This window comes from Grus americana, chromosome 1 (genome assembly GCF_028858705.1).
Source record: "Grus americana isolate bGruAme1 chromosome 1, bGruAme1.mat, whole genome shotgun sequence".
Classification (NCBI taxonomy): Eukaryota; Metazoa; Chordata; class Aves; order Gruiformes; family Gruidae; genus Grus; species Grus americana.
Genome location: NC_072852.1, coordinates 187,484,277 through 187,506,861, shown reverse-complemented (window position 1 = coordinate 187,506,861; position 22,585 = coordinate 187,484,277). Strand labels below are relative to the sequence as shown.

The 22,585-nt window shown below is 44.1% G+C and overlaps 1 protein-coding gene across 2 annotated transcripts in view; it reads left to right on the top strand.

The window, feature by feature from the left end:
* Nucleotides 1-22,585, top strand: part of LCP1 (lymphocyte cytosolic protein 1) — a 50,644-nt gene that overhangs the window by 9,048 nt on the left and 19,011 nt on the right. Inside the window, exons 1-2 of one of the 2 annotated variants that reach the window (XM_054848367.1) lie at nucleotides 10,475-10,934; nucleotides 21,115-21,205. In XM_054848367.1, the coding sequence (XP_054704342.1) occupies nucleotides 21,139-21,205 (67 nt within the window). In that variant the 5' untranslated portion in view covers nucleotides 10,475-10,934; nucleotides 21,115-21,138. Of the gene's footprint in view, nucleotides 1-10,474; nucleotides 10,935-21,114; nucleotides 21,206-22,585 lie in introns of those variants that run through there. The other variant, XM_054848357.1, reaches the window with a different exon arrangement.

Below are 22,585 nucleotides of genomic sequence, written 5' to 3'. Positions count from 1 at the left end.
GGAACGATGAGAGGAGTCCTCCCCCTGAGGATGAAGAAGCGACAGAAACACCATGTGATGAACTGACCGTAACCCCCACTCCCCGTCCCCCTGTGCCGCTGAGGGGGGGGAAGGTTGAAGCCGGGAGTGAAGTTGAGCCCGGGAAGATGGGAGGGGTGGGGGGAAGTGTTTTAAGAGTTGATTTTATTTTCTCATTCCTCTACTCTGTTTTGCCTAGTAATAAATTAGATTAATTCCCTCTCTAAGTTCGGTCTGTTTTGCTCGTGACGATAATTAGTGAGTGATCTCTCCCTGTCCTTATCTCGACCTACAAGCATTTCGTTATGCCTTTTCTCCCCTGTTTAGTGAGGGGAGTGAGAGAGCGGCTCTGGTGGGCACCTGGCCTCCAGCCAGGGTCAACCCACCACACAGCTAAAACAGGTATTTCATTACAAACTATTCAATCATATAATATGTAATGCTGTGAAGAGCTGAAGAACATGTTTTGTTATATCTAAAACTTAGATGCTTTCCACACTAATGTTTAGAAGATGATTTGGAGTTACTGTCCTGCAGGAAACTCATTGCTGCTCATGTGAAGCTCATAACTCACCAGGTGGGAAAAGGCAAAGAAATGCCTGAAGGAGCATTAAACCAGCCAAAGCAAGTTTAACCAGGAGGCAGACTGCTCCTGCCACTCTTGACACTAACCTTTTATCTCAGTCTCATTCCACCTCTCATGTGCGCCGGTCCTTCAGCCCTGGCTAGCAAAGGGGATTGAAATAAAAACTGAAGATGCTCCTGTTTTCTTCCCCCGCCTTTTGCAGCTCTCTGAATGACAGCAAACCATCGTGCCTGTCTGTTATATCTGATTTCTCTTACCTCCCCCTCTGTCTCATCTGAGAGAGTGCAAGCCCTTTGGGGAAGCTTTCTTTCTTACCCTCTGTCTTTCTTCATTCCTGGAACCACAGTACCCAGAGGCTCCAGGAGCTCTTGTAGAAACCAGCCCTAGGAACAAAGAAGATACAAAGATGTGAAGCGAAAAAAAGCTGAGCGCCCAGGAGCATTCTGGAAGAAAAATCCTGGCTATATTACCCATTCCTCTATGCAAACCTGAGGTGCCGGGGAGGGGGGTTTCTCACCAGCACTTCACAGCAACTAATGGCCATTTTCATCTATGAGCAGTAATGTGGCTCGTTGTACCTGGTCCTGAGGTTTTGGAGTTTTGGACTCCAAGGTCAGTCTGTACATATTGCCCATGGCAGCGCTTGCCAGGTGTGTCTTTGCCACCAGCTTCAGTGGGAACGCGCCCGGCAGAACAGGACTAGCAACCCCAGGGTGGATGTGTAGATACTCCTGCCTGTGGAGATCTGCAGAGGACTTACACTGCAGCCTCTTTGGCTCAGTCCTCGTGCCCATAGAGCATGCAAAACGCTGCCAGCACTGCAGGGTGTCAGAGCTGCAGGAGGAAATCATCTCATACTGATGGTGCACCAAGAAATCCTGCCACTCTGTCCTGCCCGTCCCTCCTCTGTGTGCCCTCAGTTAACCCATGTGGGGTGTGCAGAGGAGATCAAGGCAGAGAAAAAGCTTCCATGAATGGCTCTCAGCTATTTGAGAAGTTGGTCTGGCTCCATCCTCCCCCTGTCCATGGATGACCTGCTCTCCCCCTTCCCTCCTGCTGCCATAGGGCAGGCACCAACCTCAAGCTCCGTATGTGCCTGTGTGTTGTCCTTGGCACAGCTTCAGCTGCCTGGCCAGGGGGAGTGACAGCGGGGCTGCCGGCCATGCCTTGGTTGTCCATACTGGCCAGTTGCCTGCTTCCAGGTCATGACATAAGCTGGCCAGTGGTATCATCTGCAGAGGTTTCCTTCATCTTGAATGTGTTCAGGGGTCTATGTCCCCGCAGTATGGGAACAGCTGAGCTCAGAGCTGTTGGAATTCACCCTTCATTGCATCAGGCACTGAAATATCCGAGAAGGGGCTAAACACATCTGCCTGAGATCATCTCCAAAGCCATCCCGCTTATTGGCTCAGCTGTACAATGAGCGATGGAAACCGGGCAACAAAGCTGCAGCACTACTGACACTGTACCTTATAGGGTATCAGTTTAGGGGATGGGTTGTGTGCTCTTGCTCCCTGCAGGTCAGTGAGTACCTGGGAAAATGGACCTCACTGTTGACTTGAGGTGTGACCTGCAGGGATGTCATGGTCTGTGCATTTATTTAGTGGGCTGCAGAGCTGAATATGGCCAAACGCTATTGCTCCCTGGGCCGTTTATACAGGGGATTTCTGGGCAGCTGCCTGGAAGAGTTTGTTCTTTTTCCATGATCTGTGAGAGCAAAGAGGGCACTTGCTGGGATTTCCAGTGTGTGTCACTTGGATAGCACAGGGCTTGTCTCCTGGCTCTGCTCTGCAGAAGGCCTTGATTTCTAAATTCCTGACACCAGCGACAAACACACACACAAAATCAATACAGTTGTGGAGTTTTCATTTGCTACCGAATTGTTTAACATTTCAGTTTCCCCTGTGCCTCTTGAAAGCTGTGTCAAAAGAGCAATTAATGTTTGTTTCAAGTTTATCTGTCCTTTAGATAACACTCAAGAGCTAATGTTTTGTGCTCTTTTTCAAGACCAGTTGTTTAGGGGCTCTTTTGAGTCTTCTGACATTTGAAAACACACCTGATGACTTTGCCTCGTTAGCTTTCAGAGTGCATTGGCCACAGCAGCACAGAAAATGAAGCAGCTAAGTGAGGATGAGGAGATGAGAAACTCCTCTGCTTGTCTGAGGATGTGCTCTGCCTATATACTAGCAGCGCAGGCAGCTCGTGTATGATACCTACTGGTAGCAACACGAGCAGCATCTGTGTCAGCAAACTCATGCCACCTCATACGCATCTGACACTTCACTCTTGGCACTTGCTCTCAAGTGGTGGATCTTCCATGTCTCTGTATTCCACCAAAGGTCTTTCACTTTAAGCAATCAACAAAATTGAAGTCTAGTTTTCACTTTTACAACGTGGGCCTTCTGTATGATTGCTAATTATCCCAATATAGAGGATCTTCCTGACCATATTTTAGTCAGGTGCTAAATACATTTTTTGCTAAAACTTGTCCAGGCTGCCTCAAACTTTTGCTTAGGTGTGCAAAGCCTCGCAATCTTGGCCACCGTTACTGTCAAAGCCTGGCTACTGCTCTATATAGACTTCTAGAATAGGAACGTGTCTTTGGATGAATACCTTCAATTGCCTTGCAGAGCATATCCGCATCTCTTGAACCTTATCTCAGCTGAGCTTCCAAGAGTTACCAGTGCCAACCACTAGGACAAGAAGGTGTTTGACCAGCAAGATGAAAAAAACCCCACAATCTTTTTTTGTCTTCCTGCAGCTTCAGTCGATGCAGGACATGTTCCTTCTGAGTGAAAGGCTGTCACCGAACACGGCACATATAGTCAACGTAGCGCTGGCTTTCATCCTTCACCCGCGGGAGGGTGGCAAGACCCCCTGATGCAGAGCCAGAAGCAGAGCCGGCTCTGCAAACACAGCCGCAGCAAGGCTGGAAACAACCCCCCCTTGGTTCAGGCATTTGCTCTCCAGATTCTGTACTGAGATTTATTATTTTTTCGGATTTGCTGTAAAAAGACATCAAGTTCCTCCTGGGGGAGGCAAACTTCCCCTTCCAACAGGGAACTAATAACTGCTTGTACGGTTTTCTGAGCAGCAGTTTCTGTGCAGAATTTCAAGCCATTGACTCCCAGGCTTGGAAAATGCAAGTGAAAGGCTGCAAAAAGAAGTGGGGCTTCTGAGCTGAATACACTTAGAAATATTATGAAGAACGCTGACAGAAACCCACTGCTTGAGTGCAAGCCAACAGAAACTGCTAGGACAGGAGTCAGGGAGTGAGGAAATGGCAAGAGGTTCAGGGAGAAGGGAAATAATTATAGAAAATGTGCCAAAGGGAAAATGAGAGCATAAAGGGAAACATGCCAAAAAAGAGGAAGAGATACAGGAATATAGGTTTTAAAAAAGCTGAGTGAAAAAAAAATGAAAAATAAGCTAAGAGCAAAGCAAATAGCCTAGGGAGTTAAAATTTCCAGCATTTAAAAACATATAAAATCAAACCATAATGATACAATATACAATAAAGTATGCATGCAAGCAGGCCTGTATGCACACGACATTTTGTTCAGTCCTACAGGTGTCTGTGTGCAGATTTCTGTCTGGATCCAAAGCAAATTGAATTATCCTTTTCTTGGCAAAAAGCCATCTGTGGAGAATTTGTTCGGGTGGGAGAGCAGCTTCATTTATAATTGTTTGGGTTTGTTTTTTTTTCCCTGCTGTCGCACCGGTTTGCAGCAGAAGACAGGTACTTGAAATGCTGGTGTTGGGATGGTGGTGCCTGGGTTCCCAGCAGAGATGCTTTATCAGCTTTATCAGCTTTATCAGCTGTGACAGCCGCCCTGGGCACGTGGCGGAGCCCTGCGCCCACGTAGCGGGCAGGGGAGGGTGCCTGGGGAAGCCCATTTTCCTACAGTGCCAAAGCCACCTACGGCTCACTCATCAAAAATTGAGTGAGATTGAGGCTATTACGTGTAACAGGTAAATGAGAAGGTTGGTAAACTATGAGACAGCTTTTGCCAGATCCAGATTTTTGAAAATCATGACTTTGTTTCCTCCTAGCTTTGCAAAAAATCTGTCATAATTATTATAATTAAAAATAAAACATTTTTTCCATCTGTTCTGCTATGCTTTCTACTCCTGTAAGCATCTAGCCAGCTTAGTCACATTTTGATACCTTTTTCCCCGATCCCAAAGGTGAAATATTTCCTGAAAAAAACACAGAGCAGTTAGGAAACAGATTTCAGGCTGAGTCAGGGTCTAACCAAAACTCTGGTTTTGAGTGCAAAAAACCCCCAAAACCATGAGAGCCAATACTTTTGCAACAGCCCCTGTGAATGACACTTCTAGACCCATATCCTTCTGGAAATGTGTTTATCAGCTCAGGGAGTCGCTGCCAGTCTCTGTTGGAGACTGGAGATTCGGGCGCTTTCCCGGGAGAGCCAGGGGCACCTCCTCCCCCAGCCGGGGGCTGACTGTGGGACGTGGCTGCTTGGGTGGCTAATAGTGGCCAGGCTTTCCCAACCTCTTCTGCTCTCCCCCCCACCAAGTAAAAGCTAAGATTAGCTCATGCACTGTTATTAATATTTCACTAGTACTGCCCATGGCAGCAAATGGACTGTTCTGCTCAATAATTCATGGCTGGGCGTAGCCTATTAAATTTGTAGCGGGGTGTACACTTTCATGTTATTTATTTAACATTGCTTTCATTTTACAGGTTGTTTGTTGTTTTTTTTCCCCTGCTATTTCATTTTTCACTCGCTTAAATGCCCCTTTTTCAAAGTTCAGACTGCTTGCAGGAAATTAGTCTCGTTCCTTACGCCTTTTAAGTAAGGCTAAGCTCTTACCGCAGGCGCCTGGGACTGCGCCGTAAGGAAAACTTTCAGACACAGTCACTTCAGTGCGGGAGATCTCTTTGAAGCAAATGACTTTGGGACTTTGATACCAAGTCTGACAGCCCAAAGTTCATCCCTGGTCTCAGAGGTATCTGATTTTTGTTTCACAGGGATGTTCGGCTCCTTCTGCTGAGGGCACAACCTGCTCCAAGACCAGTGACTGATCCTTGCCCCATCTCCTCCTCTGCCAGCAGGCACTGTTCTCTCCTAGCCCTCTGCACATATGTTTTGGGGAGTGTAAATCTTTCTAGTCTGGTTGTAGGTTGTACCCCCTGCTTAGAAGTGATCTTTTGCTTTGCTTTGTGGAAACAGCCTACTCACAGATGTTTGATCTTTGTGGCTCATCTTGATTCCTAAATAAGACAGCCTGTCAGTGAAACAGAAATAAAGATTTCCTTAGAAGACTCAAAGACAGATTTTCAGAGTTATGGATTTGGATAGTGAAAGCTACACAAGCATGTAAAATCATAAACCAGTCTCCCAGCCTAGGTTTAACGGGACTTTATCCTCCTGGCCCTTCCTGTGCCCAGGTCCACGGGAAAGGGTGAGGTTTTGAGAGCCACTGCTTCTCAGAATGACCCCACCAAAAACACGCTTTTCAGCATGAGAGAACTTCTTTTTACATGCTTCTGTCTCCAGACGTGCCAGTATACAAGCCTAGGTGTCCTTCCCAGCCCAAGAGTAAAGGCCTTTTTGCTGATTTGCACTGGAGGTTGCCAGCTCTGCTATGTGGCAGAGATTTCCCTTCATTTTCTTCACATCTTTGTAGGCCTGGGTCATCACCCTCCATGCTACCTTCTCCCTCCTCCTCCGGCTCCACGCAGCAGCTGTGCAGGGCACCGCTGGGAATGCTGATACCAGAGGTCCATGGGGGTCAGTGGGTCCTGGCGTGGAGGGCAGTGGTTGTATGGGGGTTGGAGATCCCATGTCTCAGGGATCCCATGACTCCAGCTAGAGGTGAAGCCCTGCAGGGGTAGGTCTGCCCCACTCCTTCCTGCATGAACAGATCGAGACAGAGTGAGATGCTGTTGTTGCACCAACAGGTATTTCATGATATCATGGTTCCATTCCCCAAAGACCCTAGTATTTATGTTGTGACAGGTTCAATGGGATCACCCACCATTGCTTTGCATTCTCAAGGCTTTTTCTGGCAAATGTAATGCAGAAAGAATACAGCGTAAAAGGTATTATTTTGACACGCATTCTGCAAATCCCCCAGTCTTTGGTATTCTCTCTCTTGCAGATATCACATGTGGCATTTCAGGATACACTGCTAACACACAGTCCCACCAGTGGGTCAAATTTCCTCCCCCCACCTGAGCACATGCCATCAGAGTAATGACTCTTGCTTTACGAGGACTCATTTACCTTTCAACAGCATTTAAGTTTTCAGGGTCCATTTTCAGAAACGAGGCAGGCATTTCAGTACCTAAATCACTAGTGGCTACAGGAAGTGTCACTGACTTTAATAGGAACAAGAACAGGGTCACATGGAATAAAGGTGTGATTCATATTGCATCAAACTGTAGTGAGAATTAAATCGGGTCCTCTGTACTTATATAAGGGTAAGACATTATTTGTTTAAATGAGATCACTTTTAAATAATTTCCGTTCGTTTTGATTTGCCCTAGTTTTTCATGGACCAGGAGGTTCCCCTCAAAGGGTTCATTTAAAATTGTGCTGTCATTAAAACAAAGATACTTTGCAAGGTCCGCAGGAAGCTTCCACTATCAGCTTGGAAGATCTGTGCTGCTGTCCCTGCTCTGCTCCCCACCGCGCCCTTCCCCATCCTGTGTATGTTCTCAGATGGAGGACATGTCCACAACCCGTGACTGTATCACCAGCGGTAAGGAAGGAATTGCATTATACGAATGTGATTTTGCAAAATAATGGCTTTTGGAGAAACTCATTGCCTGAAGCAGAAGCAGCCTGCAGGAAGGCAAAGGTCTTGGGAGACCGCAGTGGGCAGTTACAAACGCAAGAGCCAAGAGGTGGTCGTGCCAGAAAAGGCCACTGCAGGAGTACCCTTCCCTAGTTCCCACAAGGAAACTGTTCACCTACAGCAGACCCCCAACTCCCTTCTCAGCTGGGGATCCCTGCAACCCGCCTCCGGGCTGCCAGAACGCAATGCTGCCGAGTAAGATGAAGCTGCTCTGTCTCTTCTTAGGCGGATGTCCCAGTTCCTCTGAATGTAATTCCCATTCATTGGCAGTAACGGGATCAATGGTTCCTCCAGGCTTTTTGGGTTGCCACTTACCTTGCTAAGAAATATCCAAGCTTGATGACGGGAGAAAGCGAGCAGTCACTGCCCTTCCTAAGGCTCCCCAAGGCACCCGGGGGTGAAGGGAGGAAGGTGAGAGCCCGTCGGCAGGCAAGGAGGCGGCAGTGGACGCGTGCTGCTGCTCAGAGCTGCGGGGCTGATGCAGAAGCAGAGGAGAGCCGAGGCTGCGGGAGAGGAGGAGAAAAGCTGTGGAAGGGTTTGAAGCCTGCGGTGACACGGTCTGGCTGACCTGCAGTGAAGCGTGGCTGCATTGCACGGGCAGCAGGATGCCAGCGTCAGCGTTGCAAAAGGTGTGTGGAAAGAAAGGTCTTTCAGGCACAGGGACGATAAGGGGCAAGGCTTTTGAAGTGCTTTAGAGGTGAAAAGAGATTGTTTTTGACCTGTTCAGCTGTGGCTTAGGGGCATGGTCTGTTTATAATTATAGTCCTCCCTATGTGAGTGATTAGACACAGTGCATGTTAATTTATGGCACTTAATCCGTAGACATCTTAGCTGTTTCCTAATGTCTTTGCCTGTAACTGGAGGAACACCCCCCTCTGACTCTTCTGCCTTTTATGCAAGTAAATCTCAAAGTAGCTGCAATGGGATTTTGGCCCTAAGACTAGAGCTGTAGGTCAAGTGTATTATTTTTCTAATGCGGGACAGTAATGGACATTTAACTCAATATCACGGTACACCCTATCGTAACACCAGCTAGCCTGTTGCTAACCATAAGCATATTTTATTACAAAATACAAGCTCTTCATATTGAAGAGTTGCGATTCAACACACTTCTAGGAAATCAATATTACAGTGATTGCCCGCAGTATCCTACCCCGTGTAAGAAATTACATTACAGAGATCATTGCATATAATCATACATTGTCAGCAATACCACAAACGAACATCACACAGGTACAAGTTAGCCAGGTAGAGGTAGCAGTTAACTATTGCACCATACCAGTTAAATGTATTTCAATGCTGCCTAATAAAATTGTTATTTGTGTGATGCTTCAAGGATGCACAGTGCAGAATTTAAACAGTGCATTGTCGTGACAGCTGGGGTTACATGTAAAGACTACTTAAGTTTAATAATGTGTGGTGAGACAGCATTATTAGGTATACACAGCAACATTCCAGTAGGTCTTGAAATAAAGCAGAAAAAGGGAAAGAGATTCATGGTCCACGTGGCAAATATATCAAAACATCTTGTTTATACTTGCCTTATAAATCCATCATGCTTTAAAACTCATTCCTGCTGTCCTTGTATTTCTAAGCTTGTTCGAGCACTGGTTTAGCACAGCTGGTGTCTATTGGTAAGTACTGTATGAATCAGTGCTGTGTACTGATAACACAGTATTGAGCTCAGTCTAAGTGAGATGAATATATTTTCATATGCTAGGGTGGAAAATCTGAGTCCCTCACCTACCTTCTGCATAAACTATAATAACTCAAGAGAGGATGTTAAGAGTGCTTAGCAGACATCTCAGATAAGGAAACACCCACCTCTAGTTTTCCTGTGCAAGAAAGATGACAGATTTAAGGCATGCATCTGTTTGGTGCCCTCTTCCCTGTCTCCGAAAAGGTACTGCAGCATTCAAGGAGATGTCGTGGACAGCAACAGGAATAATTAAGGATTTGAAAAACGTCTGTAAGAAAAAAGTTGGGGCAAACCATCAGGCTGGTGTTAAATATCCTAGAAAACAAAGAAGAGGAGTTGTGGCATGGTCTATCAAATAATGAAGTACCATAGGGGAGGTATTTTTCTAGTAGAAGAAAGTCATCGAAAATGCCTGAAACACGTTTCAGCGTCATTCTGAATACAGCAAATGTACACGTGCTTCAAGGATGGATCTTAACTATGGGGATTTGTTCGTGAGAAGGTTTTCCTGAAGCTCTCTACAGCAGCATGTTGCTGATGGTCTAGCCGGTCTGATGAATTATGGATGACAGCTTTTTCATTAAAACCATTCAGTTTGGTTCTTTTTCAGCTGCTTGTTTTCAGAGGTAAGAGAACAGAAGTTGTTAAAAAAGCAGAAGGATGATTTTTCAGCCTGTGGAACGTGGTAGGAATTTTGCTGTTAAGGGAGGACATTTTTTAAAATCCCCACAGGGTTGATGAATCACTTTTATCTATTGATGTTGTGTTTTCAGTTCTGTTAAGGCTTCTGCAATGCTGCCTCATCAGGGTTGAAAGACAGCTAATATTTGCATCCATCAAGCACTTTTACACTTGACCCTCAGTATAGCTGGGAAATGTGTCCTTAAAATCGATGTCAGTTGTGAGGTGACATGAAGAGCACTGTGTCCTGCTTGAGGATCTCCTGTACAAGAAAGGCTTTGACAAACTTTAATGAGCTACCAGGATGGTCATGGGATGGAGCACACAAGGTCCAAGAAGAGGCACGGGGGGCTGGACTTGTTCAGCTTGGAGAGGAGAGAGCTAAGAGGGATCTGCTTGGTGTCTACACCTACCTAATCAGAGCTTACAGAGAAGATGGAGCCAGCCTTTTGTCAGAGGTGCACACTGAGAACAAAAAGGCCACAAGTTGCATCAAGGGAAATTCCAACCACATGCAAGGACAAAAGTTTTCACAGTGAGGACAGTCAAACATTGGCAGAGGTTGCCCAGAGATGCTGAGGAGTCTCCATCCCTGGAGACACTGCCTGGAGCACCCCAGCCTGACTTTGCAGCCAGCCCTGCGTTGAGCACGGGGTAGAACTGGAGACCTTGTTGTTCTGTGAGTCTAAAATGCGTCTGCGTTTAATTGCCAAAGAGAGAAGGTGTTTCGTGTGCGCGTGTGTGCGCGCATGCATGTGCTTAGAGAATGGAACTGAAGAGGCGTAAAAGTGCAAGAAAGCGGACCATGCTCATGGACCTATGGTAGTAGCGCTGTATTGCCTTATAAAGACAAAAAAATCTATTTTACTATGACGTTTTTTCACCAGTTACTTCCTTCTCTGGGCTCAGTCTCGGGCTTGCAGTCTTGGGCTTGACTAGCTGCTCTGCGTAAAAGGAGGGTTTTCCTAGTCACGCAGCAACCTGCTTCAGCATACTACTTTGCAGTTCCCCAGCCTACAAAAAGTTTTATTTTTCTTTTTAAAGAAGTTCTTCCCTTTCCACTGGATTTGCAGCTCTCGAGCAGTTGCTCCGCAGGTTGGACCCACCGCTTGAGCTTGGGAGGTAAGATCACAGCACCTGTTGTTTTTTTAGCAAGCTGCCTTCATTGTGTGTACGAGCAGTTTAACTGCACAGGAAATTGTGGTACCATGAAAAAACAGTGCAGGTTCTGTATTAGCATGAAGCATTTTGCAGTTGTCTTGTGCATGGCATTTCTACTGACCTTCAGGAAAGTGTTTGATGGATTTAATTGGGCAGAGTGGTCTTTGACTGACTAGAGTGGTAGTCTTTGAATTTGCATTTGCTGTCATCTCATTAGTTTGGCAGGGTGTGATAAAGTAAGAAGCTGTTATTTAGATTGCAGAGTGAATCCCCGTAAGAGGGTAATTCTAATTCTAGTGATGAAAAACACTGATTCATAAAGCTAATGTATTTTGGCCTGTATTGTTTACAATACACTCTGCTGCCTGTTAGGACGTTCATACTAGCCTTTTATAAGTGCTATTTTACTCTCCAGAGAATAAATCAAACTGATTCATAATGGAGCCTGATTGTAGTAGGAACCTCTGCTTTAAAAAATGGTGATATGTGGTGGTCCTAACATTATAGTTGCCTTTTAAGATCTTATCTGTTGAAGCTGGTCAGGCTTGTCCCTTGTCTTCTTTGGGGTTTCAGCTCAGGCTGTGGATGAACTGTGACTTGCAAAGGTCTACAGGCATTTTAGGCGGTAGTATTGTGAACAGGAGCCTTTGGGCTTAACTTTTTGCTCTCTGAGAGCAGGAGGCTTGCTGGTTTTGTCAGACAGTTGTTTTCTCAGCATGTGCATTTGGTTCGAACACTGTCTGTACAACTGACCCTTAAGCCTGTGAGTAACTTGACTTTTCAAGTAAATAGGACCTCAGGTCTTTGTCAGCGTAGCCGAAGTCACAGACAGCACTGGCGGGCTGACCCCTCAGTGCTGCAGAAATCAAGTGAAGATGATCTCTAGCAAATGGCAGGCAAGATTGTGCCATCAGAAGTGCAGATGGGTGCTCAGCAAATGGCTGTGTGGTTATCTTGATAAAAGTAGATCACGCCCTGAAACCTCTCCTATAGAGAAACTCCAGCATGTCATCTTCCTCCCCTCTTGCTTGTCATGCAGGAGCGGTTTGCCCTCCCGAGATGGGGCCAGAGGGTCTCTGGGGGGTTTGGGAAAAGTCTCTGGGCAAAGACAGGAGATGTGGAAACCCCCTCCATGGTGGGAAACTCCATCAAGGACTGATGCTAGAGCCAGGAGGGATGGGAAGTACCTGTCTGCCTGCTGGTAACTGGAGTGGGGATTTCTGCTTCAATCTGGACTATGAGGTACAGATTTACTCAGCTCAGAAGCTGAAGATGGTGCTCAGAAAAAGGTATTATGTTGCTGGTTTTGAATCTGTTTCCTCAACTGAAATCAAGTAAGGGTTTGGACTGAATACTGTTATGGTTATAAAATGTTTGAGATCCTATATGAAACTCATTGTATTTCAACAAGTTTAGTGGTGTTGCTTCTCTCTCCCTGCTCACAGAACATACCATGAACTCCATCGTGCTGTGTAATGCTACCTTTTTTTTTTTTTATCCTGTTTCCTTGTGATTTCAGTCATGAGCAGCTTAAAATGCAGCTGTGTAGCATGGAGCAGAGCTATCTTGATAGAAATCCTACAGTAAAAGTCATCACTGTATGTTTTTTCTAAAGTATGAAAGAGATTGAGTAAAAGGGAAGGAAGGAAAGAGATGAGAGAGATCAGGAGAGTACAGTGCATTCAGAAATGTGGCTGATTTTCATGCTTTTAGCTCTTTCATGCAAAACAGCAGACTCCAGTGAAATGCTGATACAAAACGTAAAATATTTATCAAACCGAAAAATATTTACGAAAAAAAATATGAAACACTATTTAGGGTACTGAAACCAGCTGTGCTGCAAGATGGAGTAGGGGGCTCTGCATTGGTCGCTCTGTGCGTCTTTGCTGTTATCAGAGGGGAAAGCTGTAGGATGGGAAATAAATCACCACCCCCGGGTGAGGCAAGCGGGGTGCCCCAGACATGGAGGCAGTGCTCGCAAGGAGAAGGGCAGCACGCTGCCACGAGGGGTGCCTGGCAGTGAGGGCTCAGGGACCACACCATAAGGCCAAATTATTCTTCAGAGGAAAGGGGCACGAGAGACCTGTGCCTCCTGCTGCTCCAGTTCCTGCTTTGGTTCCCCATTGCACGCTCAGAGACCCTACAGCTCCCAGCGTGGCACCACTGCAGGAGGGGGTCCCCAGCAGCAGGACAACCCACGAGGCTATGTTGAGATGTGCTCTCTGTTTTCTGGTCTGGTTTGGTGGGAGGAAGGGCCTTGCTAAGCCCCTGTGAATCCCTGCTGAAATCAGTGAGGAGTCCTGCAAAGCTGAGGACAGAATACAGCTCCCAGCATGGGAGCAACAGCAACAGATTCACAAATCCAGGTGGAGTCAGTCAAATGCGAATATACATTTGTATCTAAAAACAATACATCCACCTCCTTTTTACAGCTGGAACATGTTTTTAATATTTTCCATGCATAGAGGAACTGTTCTCCTGCTAACAAGGTGGAAACACAAGGCTATGTTCTCCTTTTCTTGTATCAGATACCAGGCTTTCACAGGACATTTGGGACTGAGTCAATACTTCGTGACCTGACCTTCTGCCATTGGGCTGCGGTATGATGACTACCTCATGGGAACAGGAAGAGGGGCATTTATCTGTCTGCCCCAAGGTTTTGTGTCCCATCCACCACTGGTCGTGATAGGGCAAAGGTGGGGTAACTGCTTGTACCTGTACCCAAAGCATCCCCTGTAGATGTTGTCCTCTTCTCCCACCTTAGTCAGCAAAGGTGGAACTGGGTGGGGCAGAGATTTCCTTGCCAAATAGGGCATCTGCTGAATGACTGAAGAGAAGATGTCGGTCAATTTGGTTTTGGCCAAAAAAAAAAAAAAAAAAAGAAGAAGAAAAAAACCACTGGAAAGCATTTAAGAATATAAATGTTCCTTTTTCTGTGCAAAAATTCTTAAAAGCTAGCTAGTTTGTGTTGGTAAAGGGATTGAAACCATAAGCGACCCAATAAAAAATGTACTGTACTGGATCAATACTTTGTTTTTTAAAAAAAAATTCTACAGGCTTTGATTGAAAAAAATATGCACATGTGTGCTGTCTCCCTGGTAGGATGTATCTGACAGATAAAAGACATATAAGGAGAGTATTTATGGGTTCACAGCTCTGCTTCTTCAATGTCTTAATTTCCTTGAAGGATTAGCACTCCCTGCCATGGAGTGGTATATTGGTAAGAGATCTCCATTTCTTTACAAACTCTGTGGATTTTCCTTTCCTAAGCCCTGTTGTCTCATATTTGATTTAGGACTCAGGCATCGCATTGACAAATAAGATCCTTTATAAAACGGAACATTAAGAAAATAACTCATGGGCATCACCATGTTGCTTTCTGAAGAGCAATAAATGTCTTTTCTCTGCATTTCTTCAAATTGTATACAAAATAAAATGTGAAGTGCAACTGTTTAACAATTCCAGTGCCTGCGAGATTTTGCTGGTGCAGGCACCAGTCTTTTAAAATGCCTTTGAGGCAGAGAGTGTCATTTATTGTAGGCTAAACTGTGAAACTTTATCATATACCAGGGAGGAACTGTTTGTTATAACTTCAGAAAGACTCCTCTCTGTATTTTGTATGCTGATTTAAACAGCAAGATCCCACCCAGATTGAAGGTACTGTAATATCCAAGTTACACATTACTAATAGAGCCAAGTACGTTTCTGTCTACTTCAGGATTTAAAATTTAACTCAGCATCTTTGAGGAAATGAGAAAAAGCCCATATCCATGTGTGTATCTATAGCAATTTAAATAGGGAAATAGCAATACCACTAAGTGCACAGCTTGAAAAATGAACATTTTTTTGATGAACCTCCTCACCTGTTCAAAGATGCAGCAATTCTTCGTGCTTCTCCAATGATTTTCAAAGTTCTTGTGCACAAAATGCATCTAATTGACACGTGGTTCAAAACCGGATGGTATTTGCTGGTGCTGTCAGTCATGGTGAGTAGCTGGGTAGCTGAATAACTCACCAGCAAGGAAGAAACGTATGGATTCTAGTTTTTATCTTACATCGTCAGCAGAAGAAAACCTATCACAAAAAAATATCCATGCTATCTGCCTGGAAGCTGTGACGCCAAACAAGAATAAAGGACATGGATGGGATTGTTCGTTTGTCTAAGGTGGGTGGACACCCTAGAGCGATCGCTGCTAATTATCACTGCTCCAAACTGGCACTAAGGCTGGGGAAATTTAGTGTCATCCTACTTTGCTGTGGGTGCACCACGGATCTCCCTGCTAGTGCAGGGACACAAGCACATTATTTTGATCAGAACTGTTAAGAATAACAACAGAGAATAATAAATATATGCGAGAAGCATGATAATAGCAAGTATGCTGAGAATATGAAGTTTAACTAGGAGACAAACTATTCTGGATTATGCAAAAGAATATGTTTGGCTGACAAGATGGCTTTGCCTGTTGCATTTTAGTGGAAGGTCTTTTTTTGCTGATGAGCACAAGATGAAACTTTAAAATTGAGGAACTTCTAAGCCACACTGTTGTGGTTATAGCATTGATTCTTCCTTCAACATAAGATCCAATGAATAATTTCTCTTTTTCTCATCCCTTGGTGAGAACAAAAATGACAAAAACCTGTCTCCCGAAGGAAAATATTTATCACAGCCTAACTCATAAATCTTCTCCTTTCTTGTTTCCTCTTTAGCCCTTCCATACTGTACAAAATAAGCTAACTGAGACACGTAATTTGAACAGAAATGCATATGGATATACAGACTTAGGTGTGGGACCTTATGAGAGAAAGGTAGAGGGAAATATTTCTGGGGAGGAATATTCTATCAGGGATAGTCTGATGAGTGACCAGGAACGAGGAGAGCCCCAAAGGTGCAAGAAGTGTGGGATCAAATATGCTCAAGAATCTCCATTTTCCCTTAAATTTTTCTGGTCTGCATGACACTTCAGATCTATCACAAGAGTTTCTGTGCAATTCTGGGGCGACTTCTCTTACTCCCGCCTGCTGGCGGCACTGTGCAGGGCAGGCTGTGCTTGGGGGAGGATTGCTGGTGGTGCCTCTTTGGTATCAGCTGGGAAGGAAAGGCTAATGCAGAAAAGAGCTGGGGAAGTATTCCCCAACCCTTACGGAAAGCCGGACATTTGGAAATTGAATTTGTGGATGAGACAAAAAAGAGAAAAGAAAAGGAACTGGAGCTGTGAGCTCTGATAAAGTAGAAGGCAGAGTTTTGTGTGCAGAGTGGGACACAGTCTTACGCTGCCCCGTGCAACTCTAACAGCTGTGTTTTGCAACGTCGAGCGCCTCTTATTTCATCACTTTCAGAAAAAATAAACAAGTTTGAAGAGACGATAGCAGAAGAAGTAGGGCAATTTATATATGACAGGGAACACACATAAAATCCTTTATCTCTTCACTCTCCAACAGCTAGAGGGGTTATCGTATTGTTAACAAAGTACTAGTGTGCTAACAAAACACAGCCCTGATGGTAGAAAGTGAGTAAACATTAGTATTATATCCAACTTTCTTGGCACCAAATTCACAGTTAAGTCGTTCCTGATGACTTAAATGTGTGTTTGTGAAATATAATGTTGCCCCATGAAATCTGCTTTCTTGCTTTGGGGAAAGGTACAACTTTATGTCTAGATGTAAAGTGCAGTTTCACATCTTCAAGGTTTTCATCGCCTTGCTTGCAATAAAGCTTACATACCAGAGAAGTGGTGGAAAATATGAAACAAGGTAACCATTTAATACAAGTCTTGGAAATCTTTAGGTTTTAATGGCTTTGCCATTTATTATTTATATTGCATGGTGGGTGCACACTTTGCCAAGTAATACATAACCAGGCAGCTTCTCAGACTATGGCTTCAAAATTGAAAGAGATGAAAGAGCATCAATATCACTGTGTTTCAATTTAGCAGTAAGGTTCAGGTTTGAGATTATTTTAGTTCTTCCTTTATATTCCAGGCTGAAAATAGTTTGTTACTAGAACTCGTAAAACATCAGTGTGATAGTAAGTTCTTCTGAGGATAAGGTCAAACAAAAGGAGGCTTTACGGTACGGCTGTAATGTATTGGTTTGGAAATGATGGTACGAAAGGGAGTGCTTCGTAGAAGCTCTTTTGATACCAGTTTGTTACGATTCTCAGCAGCTTTAGTGAGACCATTTTCCCCTTTTTACATGAACCTGTAACTCAACAGTCTTCTGGGGAGGAAGAGTGTGTTTGCACAACTTTTTTTGCTTTTGCAATAGCGGGTTTATGCTGTTTGGCAAACAAGACAAAGTGTCACTTCCAGGCAATGTGTAATTCAGATGTCCTGATGCCATCTGAGGTTCAGTCTGTCTCCAGGTGTGTTTTATTTGCCTTCTGAATTTTTATTACATTCCATTTCTTTCTTGTTGGCAGTTCCACTGTCTGTCTTGCTCTGACCCATGTAGCTGTCTTCCCCTCCTCGGTGTCTTGCCTCCACATCCATGCTGATGTTCTGACGTTCATCTTGCTCTCTCTAAGGAACTTCAGTTCTTTTACTGATCTTCGATCATGCCAAGTTCAAGATCCTTCCTCTCAGCTGCTGCTGACCTTCAAAATCTCATTTGTGCTGACAGCTAAGCTGTTTGAATTCATTCCTTCTCAAACTCCCCTCCCTCTTGTCATGCCTCCCCCACCCAGCTTTTCTCTTTGCTTCTTGCCGTACATCTCTGTGCTCAAAGCCATCACCTGGTTCTCATCAGCTGATTTTCCCTTTGCTCCTCCCTCAGCTCCTCAACAGCTATTCCCTTCAAAGAAGCTGTTTCAACTTGTTCATATTGCCCGTCGTCTCCACATATTGTCCTTTGCTGTTGTTTCATCCTCTGCATTTTTTTATCTGCATCTTGTCATACTGATTTTGCAAATGGTTTGGAACAGAGCAGTGCACCGTATGCTTACGATACCTTGTAGATTACCAGTAATTGGACTATTCACCCAAGGCTGTTGGATGCCCTCTTGATGGGATGCCCAAGGTGTTTTCATTTTGCATTGAGGACGGTGAAGTGCTGGAAGTGTTTGACCCCTGGAAGCAAATGACTCTGCTCTTGGTGATAAAATCAGAAGGAATTATCCAGAAGCATTTTAAATTTCTGTGTGCCTAAATATCATCATTTACTTTTAATGATCTAAGCAAAATAAGCAGTTTATATACTGAAAAGTAGCTTTTTGAAAGTGGATTTGCTCCTTTTTGCTGTGCGTTGCTAAAGCTTTGGACTTCTACTCTCGTTTTCCCTGGTTTTTTTTCTTTTACTACTCAAACAATTTAAAAAATGACAGCAATTTTTAGTTGTGAATAACTCTGAAACCTGTAATCTGAAAATTCTGATTTTGATTAATTGAGTGTAAATTTGAAGGCTTTCACGCACTTCACAGAGGTCTTTTGGCTGCAGATGAGCCTAGAAGACCCACAGCGAAGACTTTCAACTCTTTCCCTGCCTTTATTGCAGTCCCTTGCCAAAACTGGGACTAGAGGTAACCCTGAAACTGTGTAGAGGTGGTGGGCATAAAGGGATTTTCTTGCTGGTAGGGATTTTACATGGCAGATGTACTGTGATGGGCACCAGTGTCAAACCCCCAGAGAGATGACGGGTTACGATGCACTTGACCTGCCAAAAGAGCTGTGCAGTTGGCAGCGTGGGGCTGCCGGACGGAGGGTGCCTGTCCGAATCTCATCCCTGTGCAAACAGACAGTGGGTTTTTAGTCGGTGAGACCAGGTGATCTTAGATGCTGGAGCTGACAGGCTGAAATGAAGAGATACTAAGGGGATGAAAATGCAGAAGAAACTCAGTTACGTGTTGGAGCGGGCAGTGACGATACCTCCGTCACCCGAGTACAACTACTACTCGGGTGATCGAGGACCAGTTCTCGCACTGGGTTCAGAGATTCATCTCATTTCTCGGCTAAGCGTAGCCACCTTTACAACAGAGTGGATAATATTGACCTAAAAAAGATGTCATAAGGGTTCATTACAGCAAAGCTCTTCATCCTATTATGTATTATTACTATAAATGCCTGTGCATGTACACATATGTACTATTAATGGGATTGTCTGTATTTAACAGATCAGTTAGTTACTGATCAGAGGCCACAACTTCTTATGCAATCAAGAAAAGTCCATTTTGTGTTGGTGATAATTTTTTTCAAGGTTATAAAACACTTTGCAAAAGTACTGCTATAGGCAACAACCTGTGATGTTTCTTATTTGTTAAGGTCTAGAACAGTCTTAATGCTATTAAAAGTTGTGTTGCAAATTATATTGCTTGATCAAGTGACTGGACTGGAAGAGATGATCTTGCAGTGGAATATGGATTTTCTTGTGGTAGTGTAAGATTTTCATGTGCCCAGGCGCATTTTTGGTAAGCCACATGTTGCAAAAACATACAGCATGCAACAGAAAAAGATTGGTAGTGAGGAATCAGGTGCAGGAAGATACCAGGATGAAGGAGGAAGACTATGGATCTAATTTTACCATAGTCTACATAACCCACATTGCTAGTGGATCACAGAGATTTTTGCAGGTAATCCTTGAAAGTACGCTGGTTAGAACCACTTTTAACAGTATATTAGTATTTCAGTAGTAATCACCAGCTCTGTTGTGCTGAAAACTGCACATCAGTTCTCGTGCCCCAAGAGCGATTACATTATGGATTATGCTACGTTTCTCTACTTATGAAGGTTGGAGTGATTGAACAAATTTTTCTCTGGAAGCTGTCCTCACCCTAAAATCACAGTGATGAGGAAGATAAAGGGTGCGTGATCCTACAGGGAGACAGCAGACAAAAAGCCAACCATGTGAGATTGCCTTTGGGCTGTTTCAAAGCCATGTCCATAGTGGTTCTCACAGACGCAAGGAATCAATGCATGAGTTCAGGAGAGCATTAAATGTGAAGCCCATATAGGCTGTATACAACTCTATGTCTTTGTAGAGGGCTATAGCAAATCTGTACTTTTTAAAATTATCCCTGTATATCTTTCTATAAAGTTTGGAATCCTAGCCTGAAGGATGCAATGTTGGTTTTAGTCTGGGAATAAGGTATTTCTGATTTTTTTTTCCTTATTTGAACACAGTAGCTACAGCAACCACTTTCCAGAATCAACTCAGGTTTCCATTCTATTCTATTTAAATAGTTGCTTGGTTAATTAATACTTAAAGAGATATAGGACACTAGAGTAATTCTCACAAATACAGAATAATAGATAGTCTTTCTCCTGAACAGCTTCCTCATGAATAGATGCAAGGGACAGTAGGTGCATGAAAAAGCAGAGGGGAATAATGTGCATCTTCTGGCAGTGTATTAAATGATGTGACAAACAGAAGTAAACTTTCCCTTTCTGATTATTAAGAAAGGTGCCTAGAAAGGGACGGTCTAATCAATCCTTCCTCCTGCTTTATATCTTTTATGAGAGGAAAGGCAGGAAAACTCCTTCCAGCCGCCCATTCCTAAAGTGCCACCCAACCTCAGGCACTAACTTAGGTACCTTGGGGGGCAAGTTCCTAAACTCTCCCCATCGTCAGGAAGAGCAGTAGCCCTCTGGGGAGCCCAACTTGGTGCTCTTAACACCTTGTGAAGGAGCTTCTCTCCATCCATCCATCCATCCATCCATCCATCCCGTAAGGGTGACCAGCCTCCTCATTAGGTACCCAAAGGTAAGCGGTGCAAATATCCCCTGGGGCTCCGGCTCCAACCCTGAGCCGCAGGAGCAGACATGGCTGTGGCTTCTCTGGCAGCACTGCTGAAGAAGCACATGGTGAATTGTATTTCCAAAGGAGGAATAACAAGAACCAGCACAATTTTGTCTGCTTTCTCCATGAGAAACAAAAGTTAGCAGAGGTAGGATCTGATTTCAATTAAATTAGCATAAATAAAACTGTTGGGATTTTGAGCAGGGCCTGACAAAACAACAGGAGGGACATGGATTTGTATCTCATGTACAGGATTTTACCCCTTCACTTGATTTGGGGATACAGAGAGGAACTAGGTTTTCAGCTATGGGGAACTGCTCTGAGACTTTGAAAATCCAAGTGAAACACCCTCTTCTTCATCATGATTACAAACCCAAAAAGGCACCAAATAAAAACAAGTGCTTTCTTCTTACAGACCTGCCACTCAGAGAAATAAGAAATGGCATCGACAGCACACTTCTCGGAGGAGGAGATGGCAGAGCTACGAGAGGCTTTCAGCAAAGTCGGTGAGTACAGCAAACAGGAAAGATGCTGCAGAAATGTGAAGCTGTAGCAGGCTCCTTTCTCATGTACTGACCAGCCGTGAGGAAATGGAGCTTACTCCAGCGCTGATCTGCTGTGTCATAGAAACCACAAAGTCCTTTTCCTGCCACTGCACAGCTTCTAGATGAAACCACACCAGCACGCTGCAGAGCAATGGCCTCTTACCGGAGAGAGATGGCAGGGCAATGAGCAGCAGGGTTTATGAAATAACCTCAAAAGCTGTACAGAAAACCATGTTGGAAATACTCTCAAGTGTTTTCCTAAGAATATTGTATATTTCTGGCAAATTATTTGGAAGGCAAGAAGTTTTAATTTTAATGTAAACTGAGTACTCCCTCTGGGGAAGAAGAGTCTGGAGACGACAGATGTGGAAATTGCTACAAAATTTGTAATGCCTTTACTACGGCCTTTCAAGCTCTCTATATTTTTAAAGTGTGTGTTTCCTTTCCAAGCCTTTAAAGGTCTCATCTGATTTGCCTCCTTTAAAGTCAAGCAGATCCATCACTGTCTGCCCAAATTCTAACAAAAATCCTTGTGTTTCTCACTGCTCACTTAACTTTTGTTTGCAGATCTGTCAGCCTTGCTGGATTATGTGTTCATCAGTTGTCCTTATTGCTTCAGGTGATGATTGTTGGATTTCTGAGCACACAGTAGTCCAGGCTGGCAATCTTAAACATCTGGTCACTGTGCGTGCCCAGTACCCCCGACGTACTGACAAAGCAAATGCTGGAAGGAAGCGCTCATTCATCACCCAGATATTTCCCTCTCCAAGTCCAGATCCTTTTGTTGTATGACTTCAGAAATAGATAGGATGCTCTTTGCATCTGTATTACCCTGTGCTACAGGTGCTGAGAGCTGAGTGCCTTTTTGCTGCACGCAACAAGTGACTCACGTTGCAACTTACCATGCGGGAAATCGGCACATGCTTCATGAAATCACCTTGGCTCTAGGCTCGGGGAAAAAAGCCTTCAGAACAAGAAGCACATAGCTATATAAAAAACAAATATAAATATATAACCATATGTAACTATATATATATAAAACTACATAGATAAACATAGTGTTTAAACAGAAACTAGTGATCTTACGATAAAATCTGGCCCTGACTCTTGTAACAGGCTCAGCAGGACTATCTGTGTTAGCACCATCACAGAGAAACACCCAAGTTTTTATTTTAAGCCTCTAAACTCATGACTTCTGATGATACTAGATGCAGAAAAGAAGCCAAAATCACATTATATCTCTGACTATATGCACATGTAAGGTGTAACTCTGTATTGCATCAGCTCCATTTTCTTTAGCTGTTCTGTAGACAGGATACTCCCTCAATAAATCACTTACAT